Below are 19,414 nucleotides of genomic sequence, written 5' to 3'. Positions count from 1 at the left end.
TACAATACATTTTTTTAAAACATACTGTAAATGTCAAGGGATTTGACATTGGAGGCTAAAAACTAAATTTGTATCCTCTCATTGATTTGTGGGAGCAGTGCAGGGGCATCAAACAGAATATAGTATGGACGATGTGTGGCTTCAATTGAAATTAGAAAAGCTCCAACCTTCCTATAAAAATCATTTTTTAATGTATATTTGTTTGCAAATTAAACAAAGTGTGATCATTTGTGTATGTGTTTGATGGATGTTTGTTTCTGTATTTTTTCTGTATTGTTTTGCATTTTAAATCATCGACAATGTTTAGACTGGGTTCCCGGCCTCCAATAATGACTCAGTGGGGGATCCCTGGCTTCCAAGAATGACTCAGTGGGGGTAAAGGGAGTCCCCGGATTCAAGTAATAACTCAGGGGCGGTCCCCATATTCCAGTAATGATAAAGTGGGGGTACCCGGGTTCCAGTAATTATAAAGCGGAGTCCTCAGAAGTCAAAAGGTTGGGGACCACTGATCTACAACAAACATGGCATGGTTAATAGCATCATAAACATTGTTCCCAGGCAGCTCAAACTTGCTGACCCTTGGAGAGCGGCCAAGATGGAGCAAAGTTAAATGTGCAGCGACCAAGTCTGGGACTGTTTGGGGCAATTGATGGCTGAGGTCTGGATGAGAGGTGACTGTCCCATGTACTGATGGCTGGAGAGTACAGTAAATGAGATAACCTGTGACTGTCTCTCTCTGCATCAGGAGGTCATTCACCCACAGCCTGCACCTTCTTTGGTCTAGTCTACAACTAGCTTTAGCTGTCTGTCACAAGCTTATGTCATCACACATGACACAACAACACAACATACACATAACGTACATATACAGAAAGGGGCCTTTGAACAGTCCCTTTCAGCCACTACCCCTTGTCGTTCAGCTGGCTTTTGGAATTGGGTAGCAGGGCTGTCCATCAACACTGGGATCCATCCACAGCATTCTGTGGATGTCAGCACTTTAAATAATAGTCCACACCTGGATTAGCTCCAATTTCTCTAGTCTTTTCTTTTTATGAGGCTCTCTCCCTCACTTTCCCAGTACAGAATGTCACCCTTTGGCTCCCACACTCCTGTCCCTGTGATGCTGGTGCGCTCATATTTTGCTTTTGTCAGTGCTTGTTGAATTGCAACATTGATAGTGCCAAAATATGAGCGAGCCAATGATTGCGTTTATTTTTTGCTTCGAGTTTAATGCCGGTCTTTGCTGCTGGTTATCCCGCCTTTTGTGTCCAGTAATGAAAAATGCAACTTAAAACCCTCGAGCACCGTTTTATTTCAAATCAGGTTTGGCATTTGTGCTCCTCATCCCACCCTGCTCCAAACATGTTTTTTTACATGCAGTTCTGTCACACTGGAGGACCTCAGCCAGCACAAGACTTGTCCCTGCACAAAGCTGACCTTTCAGGCTGCTCAGTGGAGTCATACATCACATATTTCGAATCACCAAAATGCCAGGGGTAGTGGAAGTAGCTTGGCTTTGACTCCCAACCAGTCGCGACTGGTGACTCGGCATGGTGGCGGAGGGAGGGCAAACAAATACATATATATTAAAGAAAAAAATATATATATGTATACTTACCTCGTAGCCCCGGCCAAATATACATGCGCTCTGAGGGGAGTGCTCTGTGCACTCCTCCATGCTCTTCACCCCCACTGGCCACACGCCTTTAGAAACAAAACTACAATAAGCCACGTTTATTGTTTTATTTCTAAAGGTTGCAAATCCTGCTGGCAGGGGGTGACGTTCCTCCGCCCTAACGCAGGAGCCGCTCATGCTCCCAACTGCATATTTCTTCCCAGCAAGTGATGCCAAATGACCTTTGACCCTGGTGATGTTGACGTTCCAAGCAAGGCCGAATCCTGTACTTGAACACTCAGCGAAGACCATTAAGGCAAAATATACGATTAGGCTTTTCCAGTTTTGTAGATTTATTCAAATATCGGAATTATCATTAGAGAAAGTAAAAAGTTAATGAGAATCTGATGAATCAGTATAAGCCAGCCAATGGTGTAAAATTCCAAGAGCCTCATTTACGAGGCCCTAGCGGCACACCGCACCATCGGAGCGTCATTTTTTTTTGGCAGAGTGCCTCGCCCATATATACAAGGCCGCGCAAAGCCGCCTGGTATGGCTTCTCATGGCTTTGTAAATATGGACCCCTTTCACGCATAACTCTGCATGAAAGGGGCGTTCGATGAGTGTTGCTTGGGGCGTTACCACGCAACACCCATGTATTCCGATGGAATCTGGAACATTCCCAGATTTACAAGTCTGGGAATGCGTTAGATTCCTACACCACTTCAGGGGTGGCGTAAGTGTGACACAACGGGGAGAAATATCTTTTATTTCTCCCTATTTTTTTGCTCTTCCTGCACACATAGAAAGAGGAAAACACCTCTTGTGATTGTTTTGTGCAGGAAGGTGCCCCTTCCTGCACAAAAACAATCGTCCCTGCAACGCAGGCCTTCTCACCATGATGCAAGGGTGCCTGCGTTGGCACTAGGCAGCAGCTTGTGCACCAGTGCAGAGAGAGAGGACAGAAATGGGTCATATCTTGTAGATATGGTGCATTTCTGCCCTTCCCCGGGGGCGCAGGGCGGCATAGCAAGGCATTTGCTGTGCCGCCCTGAGCCAGCGGCCTCGTAAATGAGGCCATAAGTGCCCTAGGAAACTAATAAGCCACAGCACATTTGGCAAATAATCAATTTAATAGTAAAAAGCCCTAAACACAAAATGGACCATGCTAATAATAAGTCTTGCAGTTTAACTAGTCAAAATGTGTCTGTACATAACCTTTACAAAATGTTCATAATGTTTAGACAATGAAAGCACACATATTCATGGCATGATAATAGGTTAAGAGGGAGAACTAAAAAGTTGCTTGCATAGCAAATCTCATATGTTCCTGTAGAAACAGTACGATTTACATAAACTTTAAGAATTTTCTTGAAATGGAACATCTTTACAGTGCGGTCGTAGCAAGTAAGGATTCCCCATGACAGATAGCACCCATTCCTTATGCCACTGGAGGGGCCTGTCAAACTACACTCAAAAGAGACTTAACATTTAGAACTGTACTGCTGAGGCCAACGTACAGCTCAGCAGATCAACCATCTATACACGAGAAGGAAGCACCTAAAGAAACATTGAGTTTTCATGTGAATCGAGGTTGCCCCACACATACGTCCTGAGGAAGACCCGCTTCGAAGGTTCCAAGTAACTGCGTTATCGTAGGTCGAAACGTCAACGATTTGATCACTGGCCTGAACTGAGTTATTATCCCTTACGCGTATGATTACATGATGCCCTGGATGATTGGGAATAAACAATCATAATATTCCAGACCGGCATTGCGCAGGCGAGTGTTGCACTGCGTTTTTTTTTTAACTCGTTTTCTATGTTCTCAGTCCCAACTTTTTCACTTGTCACGTTGCACAAGCACTTTTTCACTTTTGCACTAATGTACAAATATTTTCCAAATGTACAAATGGTTAAATACATGTAAGTAATATTCAATCTCTAATTGTGTCTTTTTTTAACACAGTTTATATATTTCGGATGTACTTCTTCTTAGATAAATTTTTCAGTTTCCAGAGAATTTTTATTTTTTATGTAAATCCTTCTGTTACAAATAGGACAATGGGCATAATTACGATTTTGGTGGACGGAAAAGCTCGTCCGCCGAAAATCCGACAGGGAGATTGCCGCCATTGTGGCTGCCTCCTTGCCGGGCTCATTACGATGTTCCTGCTGGGTCAGCAGGTGAAAACTGAGTTTCCTCCCACTGGCCCAGCGGGAAACAGCCTACAGCATTGTCTCAGACTCGCAATTGAGCCAGAGGCAATGCTGTAGAGCGTAGGGTGCAAAGCAGACAGTGAACATTGAGACGGGGCTGGCCAGTGGGGGCCCTGCACTGCCCATGCCAAGTGTATGGGCCCCCATGGGGCCCGCTGCACCCCTTCTCTGCCAGCCTTTTCATGGCAGTGCAACCGCCGTGAAATCACTGGTGGAGAACAGGATCGTAATCCCCAGGGCAGCGCTGCTCTGGCGGATTAGGATCACAGGACCACCAGCCTGTCGGGACGCAGAAACCTGCCGGTGCTGGCAGTCCTACCGCGGCACAACCGCCGCGGTCATAATGTAGAGGTTTGACCGCCGCTTTGGTGGCGGTCTCACCGCCACCGCGAACCTGGCAGTCATAAGACCGTCAGGTTTGTAATAAGGACCCTTATATGTCTTTTGTACCAGATGAGACCCAGATGCTGAGATTTTCTGGGTTACCCCATTGTAGTGCAAAGATTCTTAGCAAATCAATCAGTTTCCAGACCATCTCAAGCTACACCAACTTCGAATTATTTTCATTGACCATTAACCACATGATCAATTGCAGACAGGAAATCCCACATTCCATTATACAAAAACAAGGGAAATAAAGCTTAATACATTAGACTGTTCTACAAATTTCATGTTGACCTTTCCTAAATTCTCACACCTGTATCAACTTATCCCACTTCTACCTCAAACATTCTCCCACATCCATCCTTCAGATTCCATTTTCATCTCCCAAGCTGCTGCTTGAATACCTCCCTCTCCACCCTTCTCTGGCCCATATTTATCAAGGTTTTGCAACAACTTTGCACCACACAAGGGGGCGCAGTGGTGACACAAGAGCTAAGTGAGGTTTATCAAACCACGCAGAGCCACCTTGCGTGGCCATGCATGGTTTAATAAATCTGGAGTAATACAAGGCAGCGCAAATCACTGCCTAGTATTCTGCCCAGGCGAGGCGTTCCATGGGTGTCCCCACGCGTCCACCCATGGATTTTGCCGCATTCCCAGATTTAACAATAGTGGTAGACCTGGAAATGCATCAAGATGCTACAACTCCCTGGGTGCTTCGTAACAAGGAGAAATATCTGTATTTCTCCTTGTTTTTTCCTCTTTCTACGTCTTCTGCATTCTACGTCACACATGGAAAGGGGAACAAGCCTCTCAGGATTGCCTTTGTGCAGGAAGATGGCCCGTTCTGTACAAAAACACTCCTGCCTACTACACAGGCACCCTTGCACCATGACCCAAAGGTCCCTGCATTAGCGCTAGGCAGCCACAAGGGCACCAGCGCAAAGAATGGACCGGGATTTGCCGTATTATGTTAAATACAGTGTATTCCTGCCCTTTCCTTTTTTTGGCGCAGCGTAGCAAGGTGACTTGCGTTGAACTGCATGAAAAAGTGATAAATCTGCCCCCCCTAGTTTCCATCATTGCTCACCTGATTTTTTGCTTCTGCCCCCAGTACTTTCTCTTAATATTTGCACGCTATGCTTGGCCACCATCACTCATGGTCATTGTTAGCCTGCTGTTACCTCCTTAGCCACCTTGCGCTGGACACCTACAGACCTCTATCTCAGCTCTTCGCTAACCCTGCTTTCTCTTGATATCCTTTTCTGAGCCGGTCTCTCATGGTCTCGCTTTCACCCTATTTCTCTGCTGCTTCAACCTTTCTCTCACTCAGTCTACCTTTTCTGCTCCTCTCTTTCCATTTCCTTTGTTCTCTCTCTGTTACTTCCTTTATGTTTATGTATTTCCCTATTTCCCTTTATTTTCCTCTCTCAACCTTCTCTTTCTATGTGTGAGCACTGTGAAAGAGCACTGTGAAAGCTTCCTTCACATTCACAGTTCAGCCTGGGCCGCAATGGTGAAGGTTTTCAGAAATGGCACAGAGAGTAGCAGTGCAAGCTTCTGTGACATAAACAGGGACAGCAGTGGCAGCTGCAGTGCAAGCTTCTGTGACATAAAACAGGCACAGCAGAGGCAGCTGCACTGCAAGCTTCTGTGACATAAACAGGCACAGCAGTGGCAGCTGCAGTGCCAGCTTCTGTGACATAAAACAGGCACAGAAGAGGCAGCCGCAGTGCAAGCTTCTGTGACATAAACAGGCACAGCAGAGGCAGCTGCAGTGCAAGCTATTGTAGCATAAAACAGGCACAGCAGAGGCAGCTGCAGTGCAAGCTTTTGTGACATAAACAGGCACAGCAGTGGCAGCTGCAGCTGCAGTGCAAGCTTCTGTGACATAAACAGGCACAGACGAAGCAGCTGCAGTGCAAGCGTCTGTGACATAAAACAGGCATAGCAGAGGCAGCTGCAGTGCAAGCTTCTGTGACATAGAACAGGCACAGCAGAGGCAGCTGTAGTGCAAGCTTCTGTGACATAAACAGGTACAGCAGAGCCAGCTGCAGTGCAAGCTTCTGTGACATAAACAGGCACAGCAGTGGCAGCTGCAGTGCAAGCTTCTGTGACATAAACAGGCACAGCAGAGGAAGCTGCAGTGCAAGCTTCTGTGACATAAAACAGGCCCAGAAGAAGCAGCTGAAGTGCAAGCTTCTGTGACATAAACAGGCACAGCAGAGGCAGCTGCAGTGCAAGCTTTTGTGACATAAAACAGGCACAGCAGGGGCAGCTGCAGTGCAAGCTTCTGTGGCATAAAACAGGCACAGCAGAGGCAGCTGCAGTGCAAGCTTCTGTGACATAAAACAGGCACAGCAGAGGCAGCTCCAGTGCAAGCTTCTGTGACATAAACAGGCACAGCAGTGGCAGCTGCAGTGCAAGCTTATGTGACATAAAACAGGCACAGAAGAGGCAGCTGCAGTGCAAGCTTCTGTGACATAAACAGGCACAGCAGAGGCAGCTGCAGTGCAAGCTTATGTGACATAAACCAGGCATAGCAGAGACAGCTGCAGTGCAAGCTTCTGTGACATAAAACAGGCACAGCAGTGGCAGCTGCAGTGCAAGCTTCTGTGACATAAAACAGGCACAGAAGAGGCAGCTGCAGTGCAAGCTTCTGTGACATAAACAGGCACAGCAGTGGCAGCTGCAGTGCAAGCTTCTGTGACATAAAACAGGCACAGAAGAGGCAGCTGAAGTGCAAGCTTCTGTGACATAAACAGGCACAGCAGAGGCAGCTGCAGTGCAAGCTTTTGTAGCATAAAACAGGCACAGCAGAGGCAGCTGCAGTGCAAGCTTTTGTGACATAAACAGGCACAGCAGTGGCAGCTGCAGTGCAAGCTTCTGTGACATAAACAGGCACAGAAGAAGCAGCTGCAGTGCAAGCGTCTGTGACATAAAACAGGCATAGCAGAGGCAGCTGCAGTGCAAGCTTCTGTGACATAAAACAGGCATAGCAGAGGCAGCTGCAGTGCAAGCTTCTGTGACATAGAACAGGCACTGCAGAGGCAGCTGCAGTGCAAGCTTCTGTGACATAAAACAGGCACCCCAGAGGCAGCTGTAGTGCACGCTTCTGTGACATAAACAGGTACAGCAGAGCCAGCTGCAGTGCAAGCTTCTGTGACATAAACAGGCACAGCAGAGGCAGCTGCAGTGCAAGCTTCTGTGACATAAAACAGGCCCAGAAGAAGCAGCTGAAGTGCAAGCTTCTGTGACATAAACAGGCACAGCAGAGACAGCTGCAGTGCAAGCTTTTGTGACATAAAACAGGCACAGCAGGGGCAGCTGCAGTGCAAGCTTCTGTGACATAAAACAGGCACAGCAGAGAAAGCTGCAGTGCAAGCTTCTGTGACATAAAACAGGCACAGCAGAGGCAGCTCCAGTGCAAGCTTCTGTGACATAAACAGGCACAGCAGTGGCAGCTGCAGTGCAAGCTTCTGTGACATAAAACAGGCACAGAAGAGGCAGCTGCAGTGCAAGCTTCTGTGACATAAACAGGCACAGCAGAGGCAGCTGCAGTGCAAGCTTATGTGACATAAACCAGGCATAGCAGAGACAGCTGCAGTGCATGCTTCTGTGACATAAACAGACACAGCAGTGGCAGCTGCAGTGCAAGCTTCTGTGACACAAACAGGCACAGAAGAAGCAGCTGCAGTGCAAGCGTCTGTGACATAAAACAGGCATAGCAGAGGCAGCTGCAGTGCAAGCTTCTTTGACATAGAACAGGCATAGCAGAGGCAGCTGCAGTGCAAGCTTCTGTGACATAAAACAGGCACAGCAGAGGCAGCTGCAGTGCAAGCTTCTGTGACATAAACAAGCACAGCAGTGGCATAAAACACGCATAGCAGAGGCAGCTGCAGTGCAAGCTTCTGTGACATAAACAGGGACAGCAGTGACAGCTGCAGTGCAATCTTCTGTGACATAAACAGGCATAGCAGAGGCAGCTGCAGTGCAAGCTTCTGTGACATAAACAGGCACAGCAGAGGCAGCTGCAGTGCAAGTTTATGTGATATAAAACAGGCACAGCAGAGGCAGCTGGAGTGCACGCTTTCCTCACTCAGTAAAGGAACTGCACGATACAGCACAGGAAGCAGCTCAGCAGGCTCCTTTAATAAAGAAGACAGGCACGAACCGGAAGTAACAGTCTAAGCGTCAGTCATAAGACATGTAACAGGTACAGCTTTAGAAACAGTGGAATATCCCCCTCACTCAAAAAGCAGATGCATTATGAGAAGGGGCTGTGCAAAGTTCTCTGGCTCAAAACATGAAAAGCCTGATTAGCAGCTGTGCAAGCTTCCCTCACATATCAGCCACAGCACCTGAAGTGACATAACATGAAGATGGGCAAAGTGCTGAAACTTTTCAGATACTCACCCCCAATTACAGATCTGGGTTAAATCCATGATTCTTTTGCTCACCATGCCACCCCAGTTTGGACCCAGCCATATGCAAATCAGTCTTGACCCTGTCCCTCATGGGAACAGTCCAGCCCGAACTGCCAGGCCAGGTTCTCCCTAGACTGGAAACAAGCATCCTGGGACTGGTTTCGGGGTATCACAACACATCAGCCAGGCTGTTTTGTGTTGGTACAGCACCCAAAGTGACCATCCGTACAAGACACAGTCACCAAACAGATACACAATGGGAAAGTGCAGGTCAAGCCTCCTCAGTCAGAATCTGACCAAAGCAAACAGTGCAAGCTTCCCTCACACAACAAGTGCAGCAGAGGAAGGAAGCAACAGTGGAAGTTCCTCACACAACAGGTGCAGCTCAGGAAGTACAATAATACAAGCTTCCCTCACACAACAAGTGCAGCAGAGGAAGGAAGCAACAGTGGAAGCTCCTCACACAACAGGTGCAGCTCAGGAAGTACAATAATACAAGCTTCCCTCACAGAACAAGGGCAGCACAGGAAGGAAGCAACAGTGGAAGTTCCTCACACAACAGGTGCAGCTCAGGAAGTACAATAATACAAGCTTCCCTCACACAACAAGTGCAGCAGAGTAAGGAAGCAACAGTGGAAGCTCCTCACACAACAGGTGCAGCTCAGGAAGTACAATAATACAAGCTTCCCTCACACAACAAGTGCAGCAGAGGAAGGAAGCAACAGTGGAAGTTCCTCACACAACAGGTGCAGCTCAGGAAGGAAGCAACAGCACAAGCTTCCCTCACACAACAGGTGGAGCACAGGAAACAAGCAACAGTACAAGCTTCCGTCATACAAAAGGAGGAGCTCGGGAAACAAGCAACAGCACAAGCTTCCCTCACACAACAGGAGGAGCTCAGGAAACAAGCAACAGTACAAGCTTCCCTCACACAACAGGTGCAGCACAGGAAACAAGCAACAGTACAAGCTTCCCTCACTCAACAGGAGGAGCTCAGGAAACAAGCAACAGTACAAGCTTCCATCACACAACAGATGCAGCACAGGAAACAAGCAACAGTACAAGCTTCCATCACACAACAGATGCAGCACAGGAAACAAGCAACAGCACAAGCTACCATCACACAACAGATGCAGCACAGGAAACAAGCAACAGTACAAGCTTCCATCACACAACAGGAGGAGCTCAGGAAACAAGCAACAGTACAAGCTTCTCTCACACAACAGGTGGAGCACAGGATACAAGCAACAGTACAAGCTTCCCTCACACAACAGGTGGAGCACAGGAAACAAGCAACAGTACAAGCTTCCCTCACTCAACAGGTGGAGCTGAGGAAACAAGCAACAGTACAAGCTTCCGTCACAAAAAAGGAGGAGCTCAGGAAACAAGCAACAGTCCAAGCTTCCCTCACACAATAGGTGTAGCACAGGAAACAGGCAACAGTACAAGCTTCCCTCATTCAACAGGTGGAGCACAAGAAACAAGCAACAGCACAAGCGTCCATCACACACCAGATGCAGCACAGGAAACAAGCAACAGTACAAGCTTCTCTCACACACCAGATGCAGCACAGGAAACAAGCAACAGTACAAGCTTCTCTCACACAACAGGTGGAGCACAGGAAACAAGCAACAGTACAAGCTTCTCTCACACAACAGGTGGAGCACAGGAAACAAGCAACAGCACAAGCTTCTCTCACACACCAGATGCAGCACAGGAAACAAGCAAAAGTACAAGCTTCTCTCACACAACAGGTGGAGCACAGGAAACAAGCAACAGCACAAGCTTCTCTCACACAACAGGTGGAGCACAGGAAACAAGCAACAGTACAAGCTTCCCTCACTCAACAGGTGGAGCACAGGAAACAAGCAACAGTACAAGCTTCCACCACACAACAGGTGGAGCACAGGAAACAAGCAACAGTACAAGCTTCCACCACACAACAGGTGGAGCACAGGAAACAAGCAACAGTCCAAGCTTCCCTCACACAATAGGTGGAGCACAGGATACAAGCAACAGTACACGCCTCCACCACACAACAGATAGAGCACAGGAAACAAGCAACAGTACAAGCTTCCACCACACAACAGGTGGAGCACAGGAAACAAGCAACAGAACAAGCTTCCCTCATTCAACAGGTAGAGCACAGGACACAAGCAACAGTAAAAGCTTACCTCACTCAACAAGTACTGCAAGGGCAGAGGCTGTCAGCTTCAGTCTAACTGGACTACTACTCTCATCTCTGGTGAAATTTCCAGTCGGTGCCCAAATTGGGACCATTGCTCAAGGAACACATGAAACACGTTTTGCACACACAATTTGCACCAGGTAAACATAGCAAAAATCTTGCAAGCAAATAACACACAAGTTAGCACATATCGGAATGAGAGAAACAACATGCTCTTTGAGCATTAACCACCATTTCACGGGGTAACCCTTGGAGTGGTTCAGTAAGTAGGGTACTTGGCACTCTCTGGACACGTACCCACCGGTATTATGGGCCAGCTGGAATGAAGGCCTTATAGCATGGACCACGGCAGAGCAAGTCTACCTTATATAATAAGTACAGAAAGCAAGCAGCTATGTAAGCCTCACAAAATAGGTACATAAGGGGTGGAGGCTGTGAAGCCTACCTCAGAAAATATATATCATGATTGCAGGGCTTGGTGTGCAGAGCTGGCAAATGCCACCATATCAGATCTGACACCTTCAGCCAGTGCTGGCTTTTTACCCTGCAGCACATTTCTGGCTGTGATGGTAGCTGTGTTCTTACAATTGTCCAAGAATTCAAGCAGATCTTAGCTAAGAGGCTGGGATGCTTAAAGCTGTGACATATGACACTGGCCCACTTGGCAGCTACATATGTGCTTGTAACAACTCTGGCATCCATCTTTAGAACAGAAACCCAAACAAGCACTTTCTGCCATTACACAGAGAATGAAATCAAATGCAGTTAGATTATAATTTTTAAAGTGCTTTAAAAAATCCTTGTGGTTACATATGATATGCAGGAAATAAATAGTGCACCGGGTGCAGTGGTACCAGGACCACGCGTTACTTGCTTGCTTTAGGGCCCATGGTGCCATTGCTATGCCACTGATGTGATGCTAGCTCAACCTGAAGATATTGCTGCCTTCATGCAGTCTGCAAATTCTTCATGCATGTTTGAGGAATTGAGGTCCCAACTCAAGGAAGGAACCATTACAGTAGAGTAGTGATACCATTGTCTCATTTCAGGACGTTAATGAAGTCCCAGGCAGACTGTAATAGGAAAATTAAAGATCGTTTTTAGGTTGAGCGTGCAAGCACTTTCACCTGTTATAAGTATTGTGGGCTTGATAACTACGCCCACCTCACGCCCTTCACTTTCACTTGTTCGTGGGCTTGCCATTTAAAAAATCTTTTGTTATCATTGGTAAATGCTTTACCTTTGCCCCTCATTGGGGCAGCGTTACCACCTTGCAGACTGGCCCTGTTACATGGATTATTGCATATTTGCCCATATGTTTGAGTGCGAGCGAACTTCTTTTTTCTTTTGTGTCTCTCCTTCGCACTCACGCTCATGGCGGCTGTGGTGCCTTGAATTGTCTCGCTTATGTCAACTATTCTACTTTTCATTTTCAATTTATGTGGTAAGAAAAGTCCAGTTAGGAATTTACAACGCTAATAGCTCTAACTCGAGCAAATGCGACACCCAGTGCATTGCAAATGCTTGTTTGGAAAGGGATTGCAGGCTTGCTTGTCAGTGTCAGACAAGACTGTGATGAGAATGCCATATACTGAGTCTGCATTTTTAGGTTCTAGAAAAGACCAATCCGAAGTAAAGGCAACAATCAATGTAACATCCCCACCTGCTTCCAAGCCACCTGCAACACCCTTTCTCCATAGAGCCCTGATTCAGAGCCCCCAGCCAGCCGATAAACTAAAAAATGTATCCAGCGACCAGGGTATGGTTTGCATCTATTTTCCGTTAATGGAGACAAAATATTTTAGTGAATGCAGCTTCCCTCCACAAGGCTACAGATTTTCAGCGAAGAATGTTGCAGACTATTTTAGTTTCTACTGGATCACCCGGATACATAAACCGATGACAACTGAGTATGTGCATTCGGTCCATCCAGAGACAGAAAGATGGACTCAGAAGTTTCATCAGAACACCCCAAAGACCAAATCCTTCGTATGGAACTGATTGATTTAGTACCGCAAGAGACAATGGAAAACCAATCGAAGCACCTTCAGATGCCCTTCTTCTCTCCAGTTAATAAAAGATTGGTGGATTGTATAAAAAAGGACATTTAATACTTCTACAGTAGGATAGGATGTGGTTATGCAACATTATGTACAGTTGAATAATAGGATTTTGGGTATGGAGTAACATACTTGCTGCTGAAGCAGGGTTGCCCGGACCTCAGTTGACCTGACCATGTGCTTACAAGACACTGTGGTCCATTCCAGCATGAGACCGAAAGATGCTTGGATAGACCGAGGAATATTAGTGGCAGGAGATGAGGTACCTACAACCTGAAGGATGATTACGTGGACTTAAGCTCAGTTGGGCAAGTTCAGTGAGAGACAGCTAAGGGCCACTGGAAGTTTTGTAGGACCAAAGTCAAGTCTGAAATGCCTCACACACAGACAAGGGATCAATCATCTTCCTATTGCTTCTCAGCAACATATCCCCGGCAGGACGACAACATTTTGCTCTAACGTCTAATGTTATGTAGGTCACTTTGGTGTTTATCCTCAGGACACACATTAGCTCTGCCTTTATCTGGACTTTAGTGTGCTCAACTCTCTTTTCACATATAGGAGCACTTTTCAATCAATTCCTCTTGCTACTTGCCCTTGACATGCCTAATGTAGGCCCTAGTTAGCCCCGAGGGCAGGGTGCAGTGTATTTAAAAAGTTGGACGTGTACTTTGAAGTTTAACATGCCCAGACAGTGAAAAACTCTTAAATTAGTTTTTCACTATTGCAAAGACTATCTCTCTCATAGGCTAGCGTTGGGGTCACCTTAAAACATCTTTTAAGTGTAATTTCCAATTCAGAAAAGATAGAAATATGGAGTGTGGTGACTCTGGACTCACAATTTAAAATCACATCTTTTGGTGAAGATGGTTTTTAAATTGCAGGTCTAAAAATGCCACTTTGAGAAAGCTGGCATTTTCTTACTTTAACCATCTGGTGCCTTAGCCTGTCTCTGAATACATGCAGGGGTTTAGGTGAAGGCTGCACTTGTGCATTCTCTCCAGACAGCCACGAACAGGAAGGGCTGGGTGTGACAGGAGATACATCCGTATACTGATAGTCTTCCTGGGCAGGGAGAGGGGGAGGGAGCTCACACTTACATCTGAGTAGATTGTGCCCTGCTCTCGCACAAAGGGCTGATTACCCCGAGCCAAGGCTGGTTTGAAAGGGAATCTTGTGCACTTCAGAGAATTCTTTTGAAGTTACCCCTATATCAAAGGCCATTTTGGGTATAAGTACTGGGCCTCTGACACCACATACTCAGAACACTTCTGGACTGAGGACATTCTACCAGAAAGAAGGACACCTGTGCTGTCAGATGGGACTGACACTTTGTTGTTTACTCTGCTGTGTTAACCTGCTGCCTGCTACTTCTTACCTGGGAGTGAGAGGATTGGATCTAACGCTCTACATCCTGCAATCTAAAGTTTCTCCAAAGACCTGACTGAGATTGCCTCCTGTTTCTGAAGTCTCAGGGATATCAAAGACTACACCTACATATTGCTACCAGCACCTAGGCTGCTCTGCTGTGAGTCCTGCTCTGCTAAGTGGTGCCAAATCCAGTCCTGGGCCCTTGGAGGTGAGTGTGGTGCTGCAAAACAAGAACTGACGCAACAACACTAGGGTGTCACTTGGCACCAACGCATCCTTCTGCAGAAATGCTGCTTTGCTGCAGCTTGCACCAAAGCTGTGGACACCGCTCGCTGACTGCGTGACACAACAATCCCGACTTACAATGCAGCCCCGGCTTGGCCAGCGCTACACCAATGCATCAGAACCGGTACTCATCACTTCTGGGCATCGACACATCAATGACATTGCCCGATCAGGAACGGACACGTCGCCTGCAAGTGTGACGCATCCCCTCATCTGGAGCAGCGCATCAGCACCAAGCATAAACACAACAAAGGTACTATCAGCGGGTCTGCGTGACTCGTGTACTGAGCCCACGCTCCATCGCGGTGGGATTTGTCCCGGTCAAGAGTGACCAGATGGCCCCAGTTGGTGCTATTGACTTCTAAGCACTGCATTTTGATTCCATCTTTGAAAATTCATAACTTGACTGTTGTATGTTGGATTTTTTGTTGTTTTGGTCTTGTTTGACTCAGATAATATTGGTTATTTTTCTAAACTGGTTTGGAGTCCTTTTGTGGTGTTTTCACGTGTTTTTACTGTGTGTGTGCAAAAATACTTTACACATTGCCTCTTTAGTTTAGCCTGACGGCTCTGTGCCAAACTACCAAAGGGTGAGGGGGCGAAAAATCTTCAATGGCTAATAGAATGGGATTCGCACATAGCAAAAAACGCATTTGAAGGGTTGCAAATGCTGAATCTGTTTAAATGTTTCACAGATCTTCCCTTAGTTTTAGCAGAAATTCTAAGTTACTTTAATTTTAAAATTATTACGACTTTACATCGCTGCCTGGAAAATTCTGTATATTTGTATGTAGTAAGATGTATTGATCGATTTTCAGACGAAGGGCCTGATTTAGAGTTTACTGACAAGTTAGTCCTTCACAAACGTGGCAGATATCCCGTCTGGCATATTACGAACTCATAATAGCCTATAGAGGTCGTATTATGGCAGACAGGATATCAGTCACTTTGTGACTGAATAACCCCCTCCGCAAAACTCTCACTCAGGCTCTTAATCTTTCATTAATTAATTGCTTGGTTTGTAATGTTGTCCATTTTATGTTTATCGACTCATGAACGCACCCAATTTGCAATTTGCTAAATCGTTGTATCCAATCAAGTGCTTTACAAATTTCTTTCCCAAGGTGGTGTGTGCAATGACTATGTATTTCTTCTCTCTGCAGTTATGGGTAGTGACACCAATAGTGAGACATCTAAGAACATGTCTTCTGTGGCCACAGTGGTGAACGGCGTTGACAAGCCTGAAGTTCTCAAACCCAATAAGAAGGAGGAGACGAAAGAGGAAGGAAAGCTAGTTAATGACCAAGTCAAAGAACTGAAGCAGCCAACTCAGCCATTAAATAACGATCCAGACCTTCTCAAACCCAATAAGAAAGAGGAGACGACAGTGGAAGAAAAGGCAATGAATGAGAAAGTCAAGGAAGCTGTAGAACAGAAGCAACCAACTCAACCACTAAATGACAAGCCGGATGTTCTCAAACCCAATAAGAAAGAAGAGACGACAGAAGAAGAAAAGGCAATGAATGAGAAAGTCAAGGAAGCTGTAGAAAGTAAGCAACCAACTCAACCAATAAATGACAAGCCGGATGTTCTCAAACCCAATGACAAAGAGGAGGCGATGGAGGAAAAAAAGTCAATGGATGGCAATGTCAAAGAAGCTGTAGACGAAAAGAAAGTTGATAAACTACGAGCAGGTGAGCCGGGCATACTCAACTCTAATGAGGGACAAGAGGCCAAGAAGGCAGAAGAGCTAAAGGATGGGAAAGCCAAAGCAGCTGTCAATGAAAGACAACCAGCGCAACCAATGGAGAACGAACCGGACCTTTTACAGACCAATGAGAAAGAAGAGGAAAACAATGAGGAAGAGCCTTTCTAATTCTGTCTTGTTACAAGTGTTGATGGTATCACTTTGCTCCTTCTTGAGATAGATCTGGATACATTTCAGGCGGAGCTCTTTGTCCTCATCAGTAGCAGTTCTAGAATGTCTGCGGTGACCCCTTTGATGACGTCATACAAGGAAACCAAGATGCAAGCACTAGTGGACCCCGTCTAATTAGCTGTTCATGTCTGTTCTTGTCAGTTCCTCTCATTACAGCAGTTTGTGGGGTTAGGTCTGCATTTTTGACTAGTACTCAAAGCTACGATTAGTAGATGATGGACAGTTGATTTGAATATAAATATATACTGCCTTTACTAGGTGATAGGAATTGTCAAATTAAAACAGAAATGTCCCAATGTGAACTAATTGCGTGATTATATATGTATGAATCTATGTATGTTTTTGAATTTGTATAAAGAATACTTGGCTACAGAGTAATGGAGCACAGTACAGTGAGGGTGGATACAGGAGGTAGGGGTTGGGCAATGGGAGGTTCACCCCTGAAGATGCATTACATAAGGGTGGTGGGGCAGACGTGAAATGGGGGGTCCACGGGACAGCAAGGTACAGCGTGGTGATGGCAGTGCGGATGGACTAAGGCTCGCTACCGATGGAAAAGAGACTTGGAGTTTGCAGAGATATGGCGAAGAGAGGGCGGGCACTGAAAAAAGCAATACCCTAGCAGGGAAGCAAACAAAAGCGAGGGAGGGGAAGTTGGACAAGTGGGGGAGAAGAACATGAGAAGGAGAAGATGTAGCTGTCTTGCAAGATAAGTGACAGTGTCGGAGAGGATGCTGGGTTGCCAGGGAGGGAGCTGGGCGGGGCAGGGTAGGGCTATAGGAGGGAGGGGTTTGCAGGGTGTGAGACATGCAATAGAGGTGTTGGGAACCCAGTTGACCTTGTTGGGGTTCGCTGTAGTACTGGTAGGGGTGGAGGGTTGCAGGGCACTCTTTGGGTAGGTTGAGTAACAGAGACGTTACTCAGTTATACTATTAAAAAACAGGGTTCTGAGCTTATTTCTGAAACGAGGGAGAGATGGCGCTTGGCAGAAGTCTAATGTGATGGAGGTCCACACACGGGGACCATAACTTCATTTGATGCCGACGATCCTGAAATATTCGGTAGCGAAAAGACTATTTGAGCTTCACTTGGTGTACTGTGAAGTACAAATGTTCAAACTGCAGTTTGTGACCTTATATTTGTTAAAAGAACAAAATATCATACATTTGTTAAAATAGCAAAATGTCATACTCCTGCCAGCGCCTGGATACCCTCAACGATGACAAGAAGCGCTTTACAAATCTACTTATTGATTGACTGTTCCAAATAGAACTGATAGAAAGGGTTTAGCCTCCATTCAGAGATGGCATCTCAGACCCAGAAGCTTTGCATCTCTCTTATTAAATCCTGGATTTGGATTGGATGTGATCAGGGAAAAGGGAGATTCTACTGGTTAAAAGTTCAGTGTCTGGCACCAACAAGCAGTAATACAAATCATACAAACTCATACTAATCAGTTTGGTTGATGTCCAGAAATTGACTCCAGTAGAAACCATTTGCAACTGGGCAACTGTCATTTTCACCCGGCAATGAAGTATGGAAAAGGGCATGAAAAGCCATGTGAAGAGTTTTAGCAATTTATCATCAGATCCTGGGCAATAAATGTGTGTTCGGTGTGTAAAGTTGAGCGTTTGTCAATGCTCTGCCTTTTTATTTTTCTTAATAAATTGACTTTCTCGAGTTCCCTTTGTCACTGTACTCTTCTTTTTAAGTGTCCTTTTGTGCACACATGTGGGGACTCACCTGGGATGCTCTCAGACAGTGGTCTTACAACACAACCTTCAGAGCACAGTTGACAAGACAGGCCTCCAGTCTTCAAACTACCATAAGAGGTTAGGATTGTTGGTTTAACTTTGGCAACACAGAGGAGACTGACAATTGCACAAGTGTGCCCCAAAAAAGAGGTTGCCACCCACTCTTTCCCTCAATGAAATGATGAGATTACTGTAGAAATACTTGCATGTGAACACAAAGATACCCTGGTAACCTGGGGTCTATGCACTTAGCACTGCACAGAACAAGATCAAAAGACTTCAGTCAAGTGTGGCCACTGCCTTCCACCCCTGCGACAGGCGGCAACAGCATGAGTGGCCGAAGGACCTATCTGTGGTGTTACAGGGTAGGTTCCAGTGACTGAGATCACACAGGGGTTCTTCTGGCAGGAGGAAACAGGTTCACAGCCCCGGTGGTGGCCACAGTGTCTGAGCAGGTTTGACATTGCACATTCATTTCATGTCATGATTCTTGCAAAAAAGCTAGAAACTGTTCGCCTTTAGGGATCGCCCAACCTGCAACAGTAAATTTATTCCTACCTTTCAAAAATGATCAATTTCCATGTTCCTACCACAACAACACAACACCAGCAGTCACACTCGACTAGAACTTCTAAACAGGTACTATAGGAAAACTTTCACCTAACATATTCCATATTTATTATTAGACTCCATGCACCTAATAATCCTCAATTCATGGTCCATCGATGTCAGGCCATAATTAAACACACATTTAAACACACACTAGACATCATATGCCCAATATCACAGACAAACAATTTCCGCACGAAACTAGCAAACTCCTTGTAACCAGTGGTATGGTTATCAATAGTACAGCAGGGGCAGTGGCATGGAAGCCATGGGGTCTGCCTTGGAGGCCACTGTACCTCCATTATGGCTGTTCTTACAACTCGACCATACAAAATGGGGTGTCCAGCTTGCATTAGGCTCCATAGTACCCCAGCTGCACCTTTCCACACAACTCCAGCAGAATCAAAAAGGTCAGGCGTCAGAAGGCAGATGGTGGAAATCGAACTCCACGATTGACAGGCGACTGTGCAAGTCCCTCCCCTGCCCACTAGATCCAGAACCAGAGTTCTGCGAGCCCCAGTCTAAACAGGACACAACCTTGGAGCATATTTGATTGTCCTTT

General features: G+C 46.1%; 1 protein-coding gene across 3 annotated transcripts in view; it reads left to right on the top strand.

The window, feature by feature from the left end:
• LOC138293626 (Golgi membrane protein 1-like) overlaps nucleotides 1-18,169 on the top strand; it is a 132,541-nt gene extending 114,372 nt beyond the window's left edge. For all 3 annotated transcript variants that reach the window (XM_069232912.1, XM_069232911.1, XM_069232910.1), the window contains one exon: nucleotides 15,714-18,169. In XM_069232912.1, the coding sequence (XP_069089013.1) occupies nucleotides 15,714-16,426 (713 nt within the window). In that variant the 3' untranslated portion in view covers nucleotides 16,427-18,169. The remainder of the gene's footprint in view (nucleotides 1-15,713) is intronic.
• The last annotated feature ends 1,245 nt before the right edge of the window (nucleotides 18,170-19,414 follow it).

This window comes from Pleurodeles waltl, chromosome 4_2, assembly GCF_031143425.1.
Source record: "Pleurodeles waltl isolate 20211129_DDA chromosome 4_2, aPleWal1.hap1.20221129, whole genome shotgun sequence".
Taxonomy (NCBI): domain Eukaryota; kingdom Metazoa; phylum Chordata; class Amphibia; order Caudata; family Salamandridae; genus Pleurodeles; species Pleurodeles waltl.
Note: the sequence above shows the minus strand (reverse complement) of the source record. Positions and strands in the feature narration are given on the sequence as shown.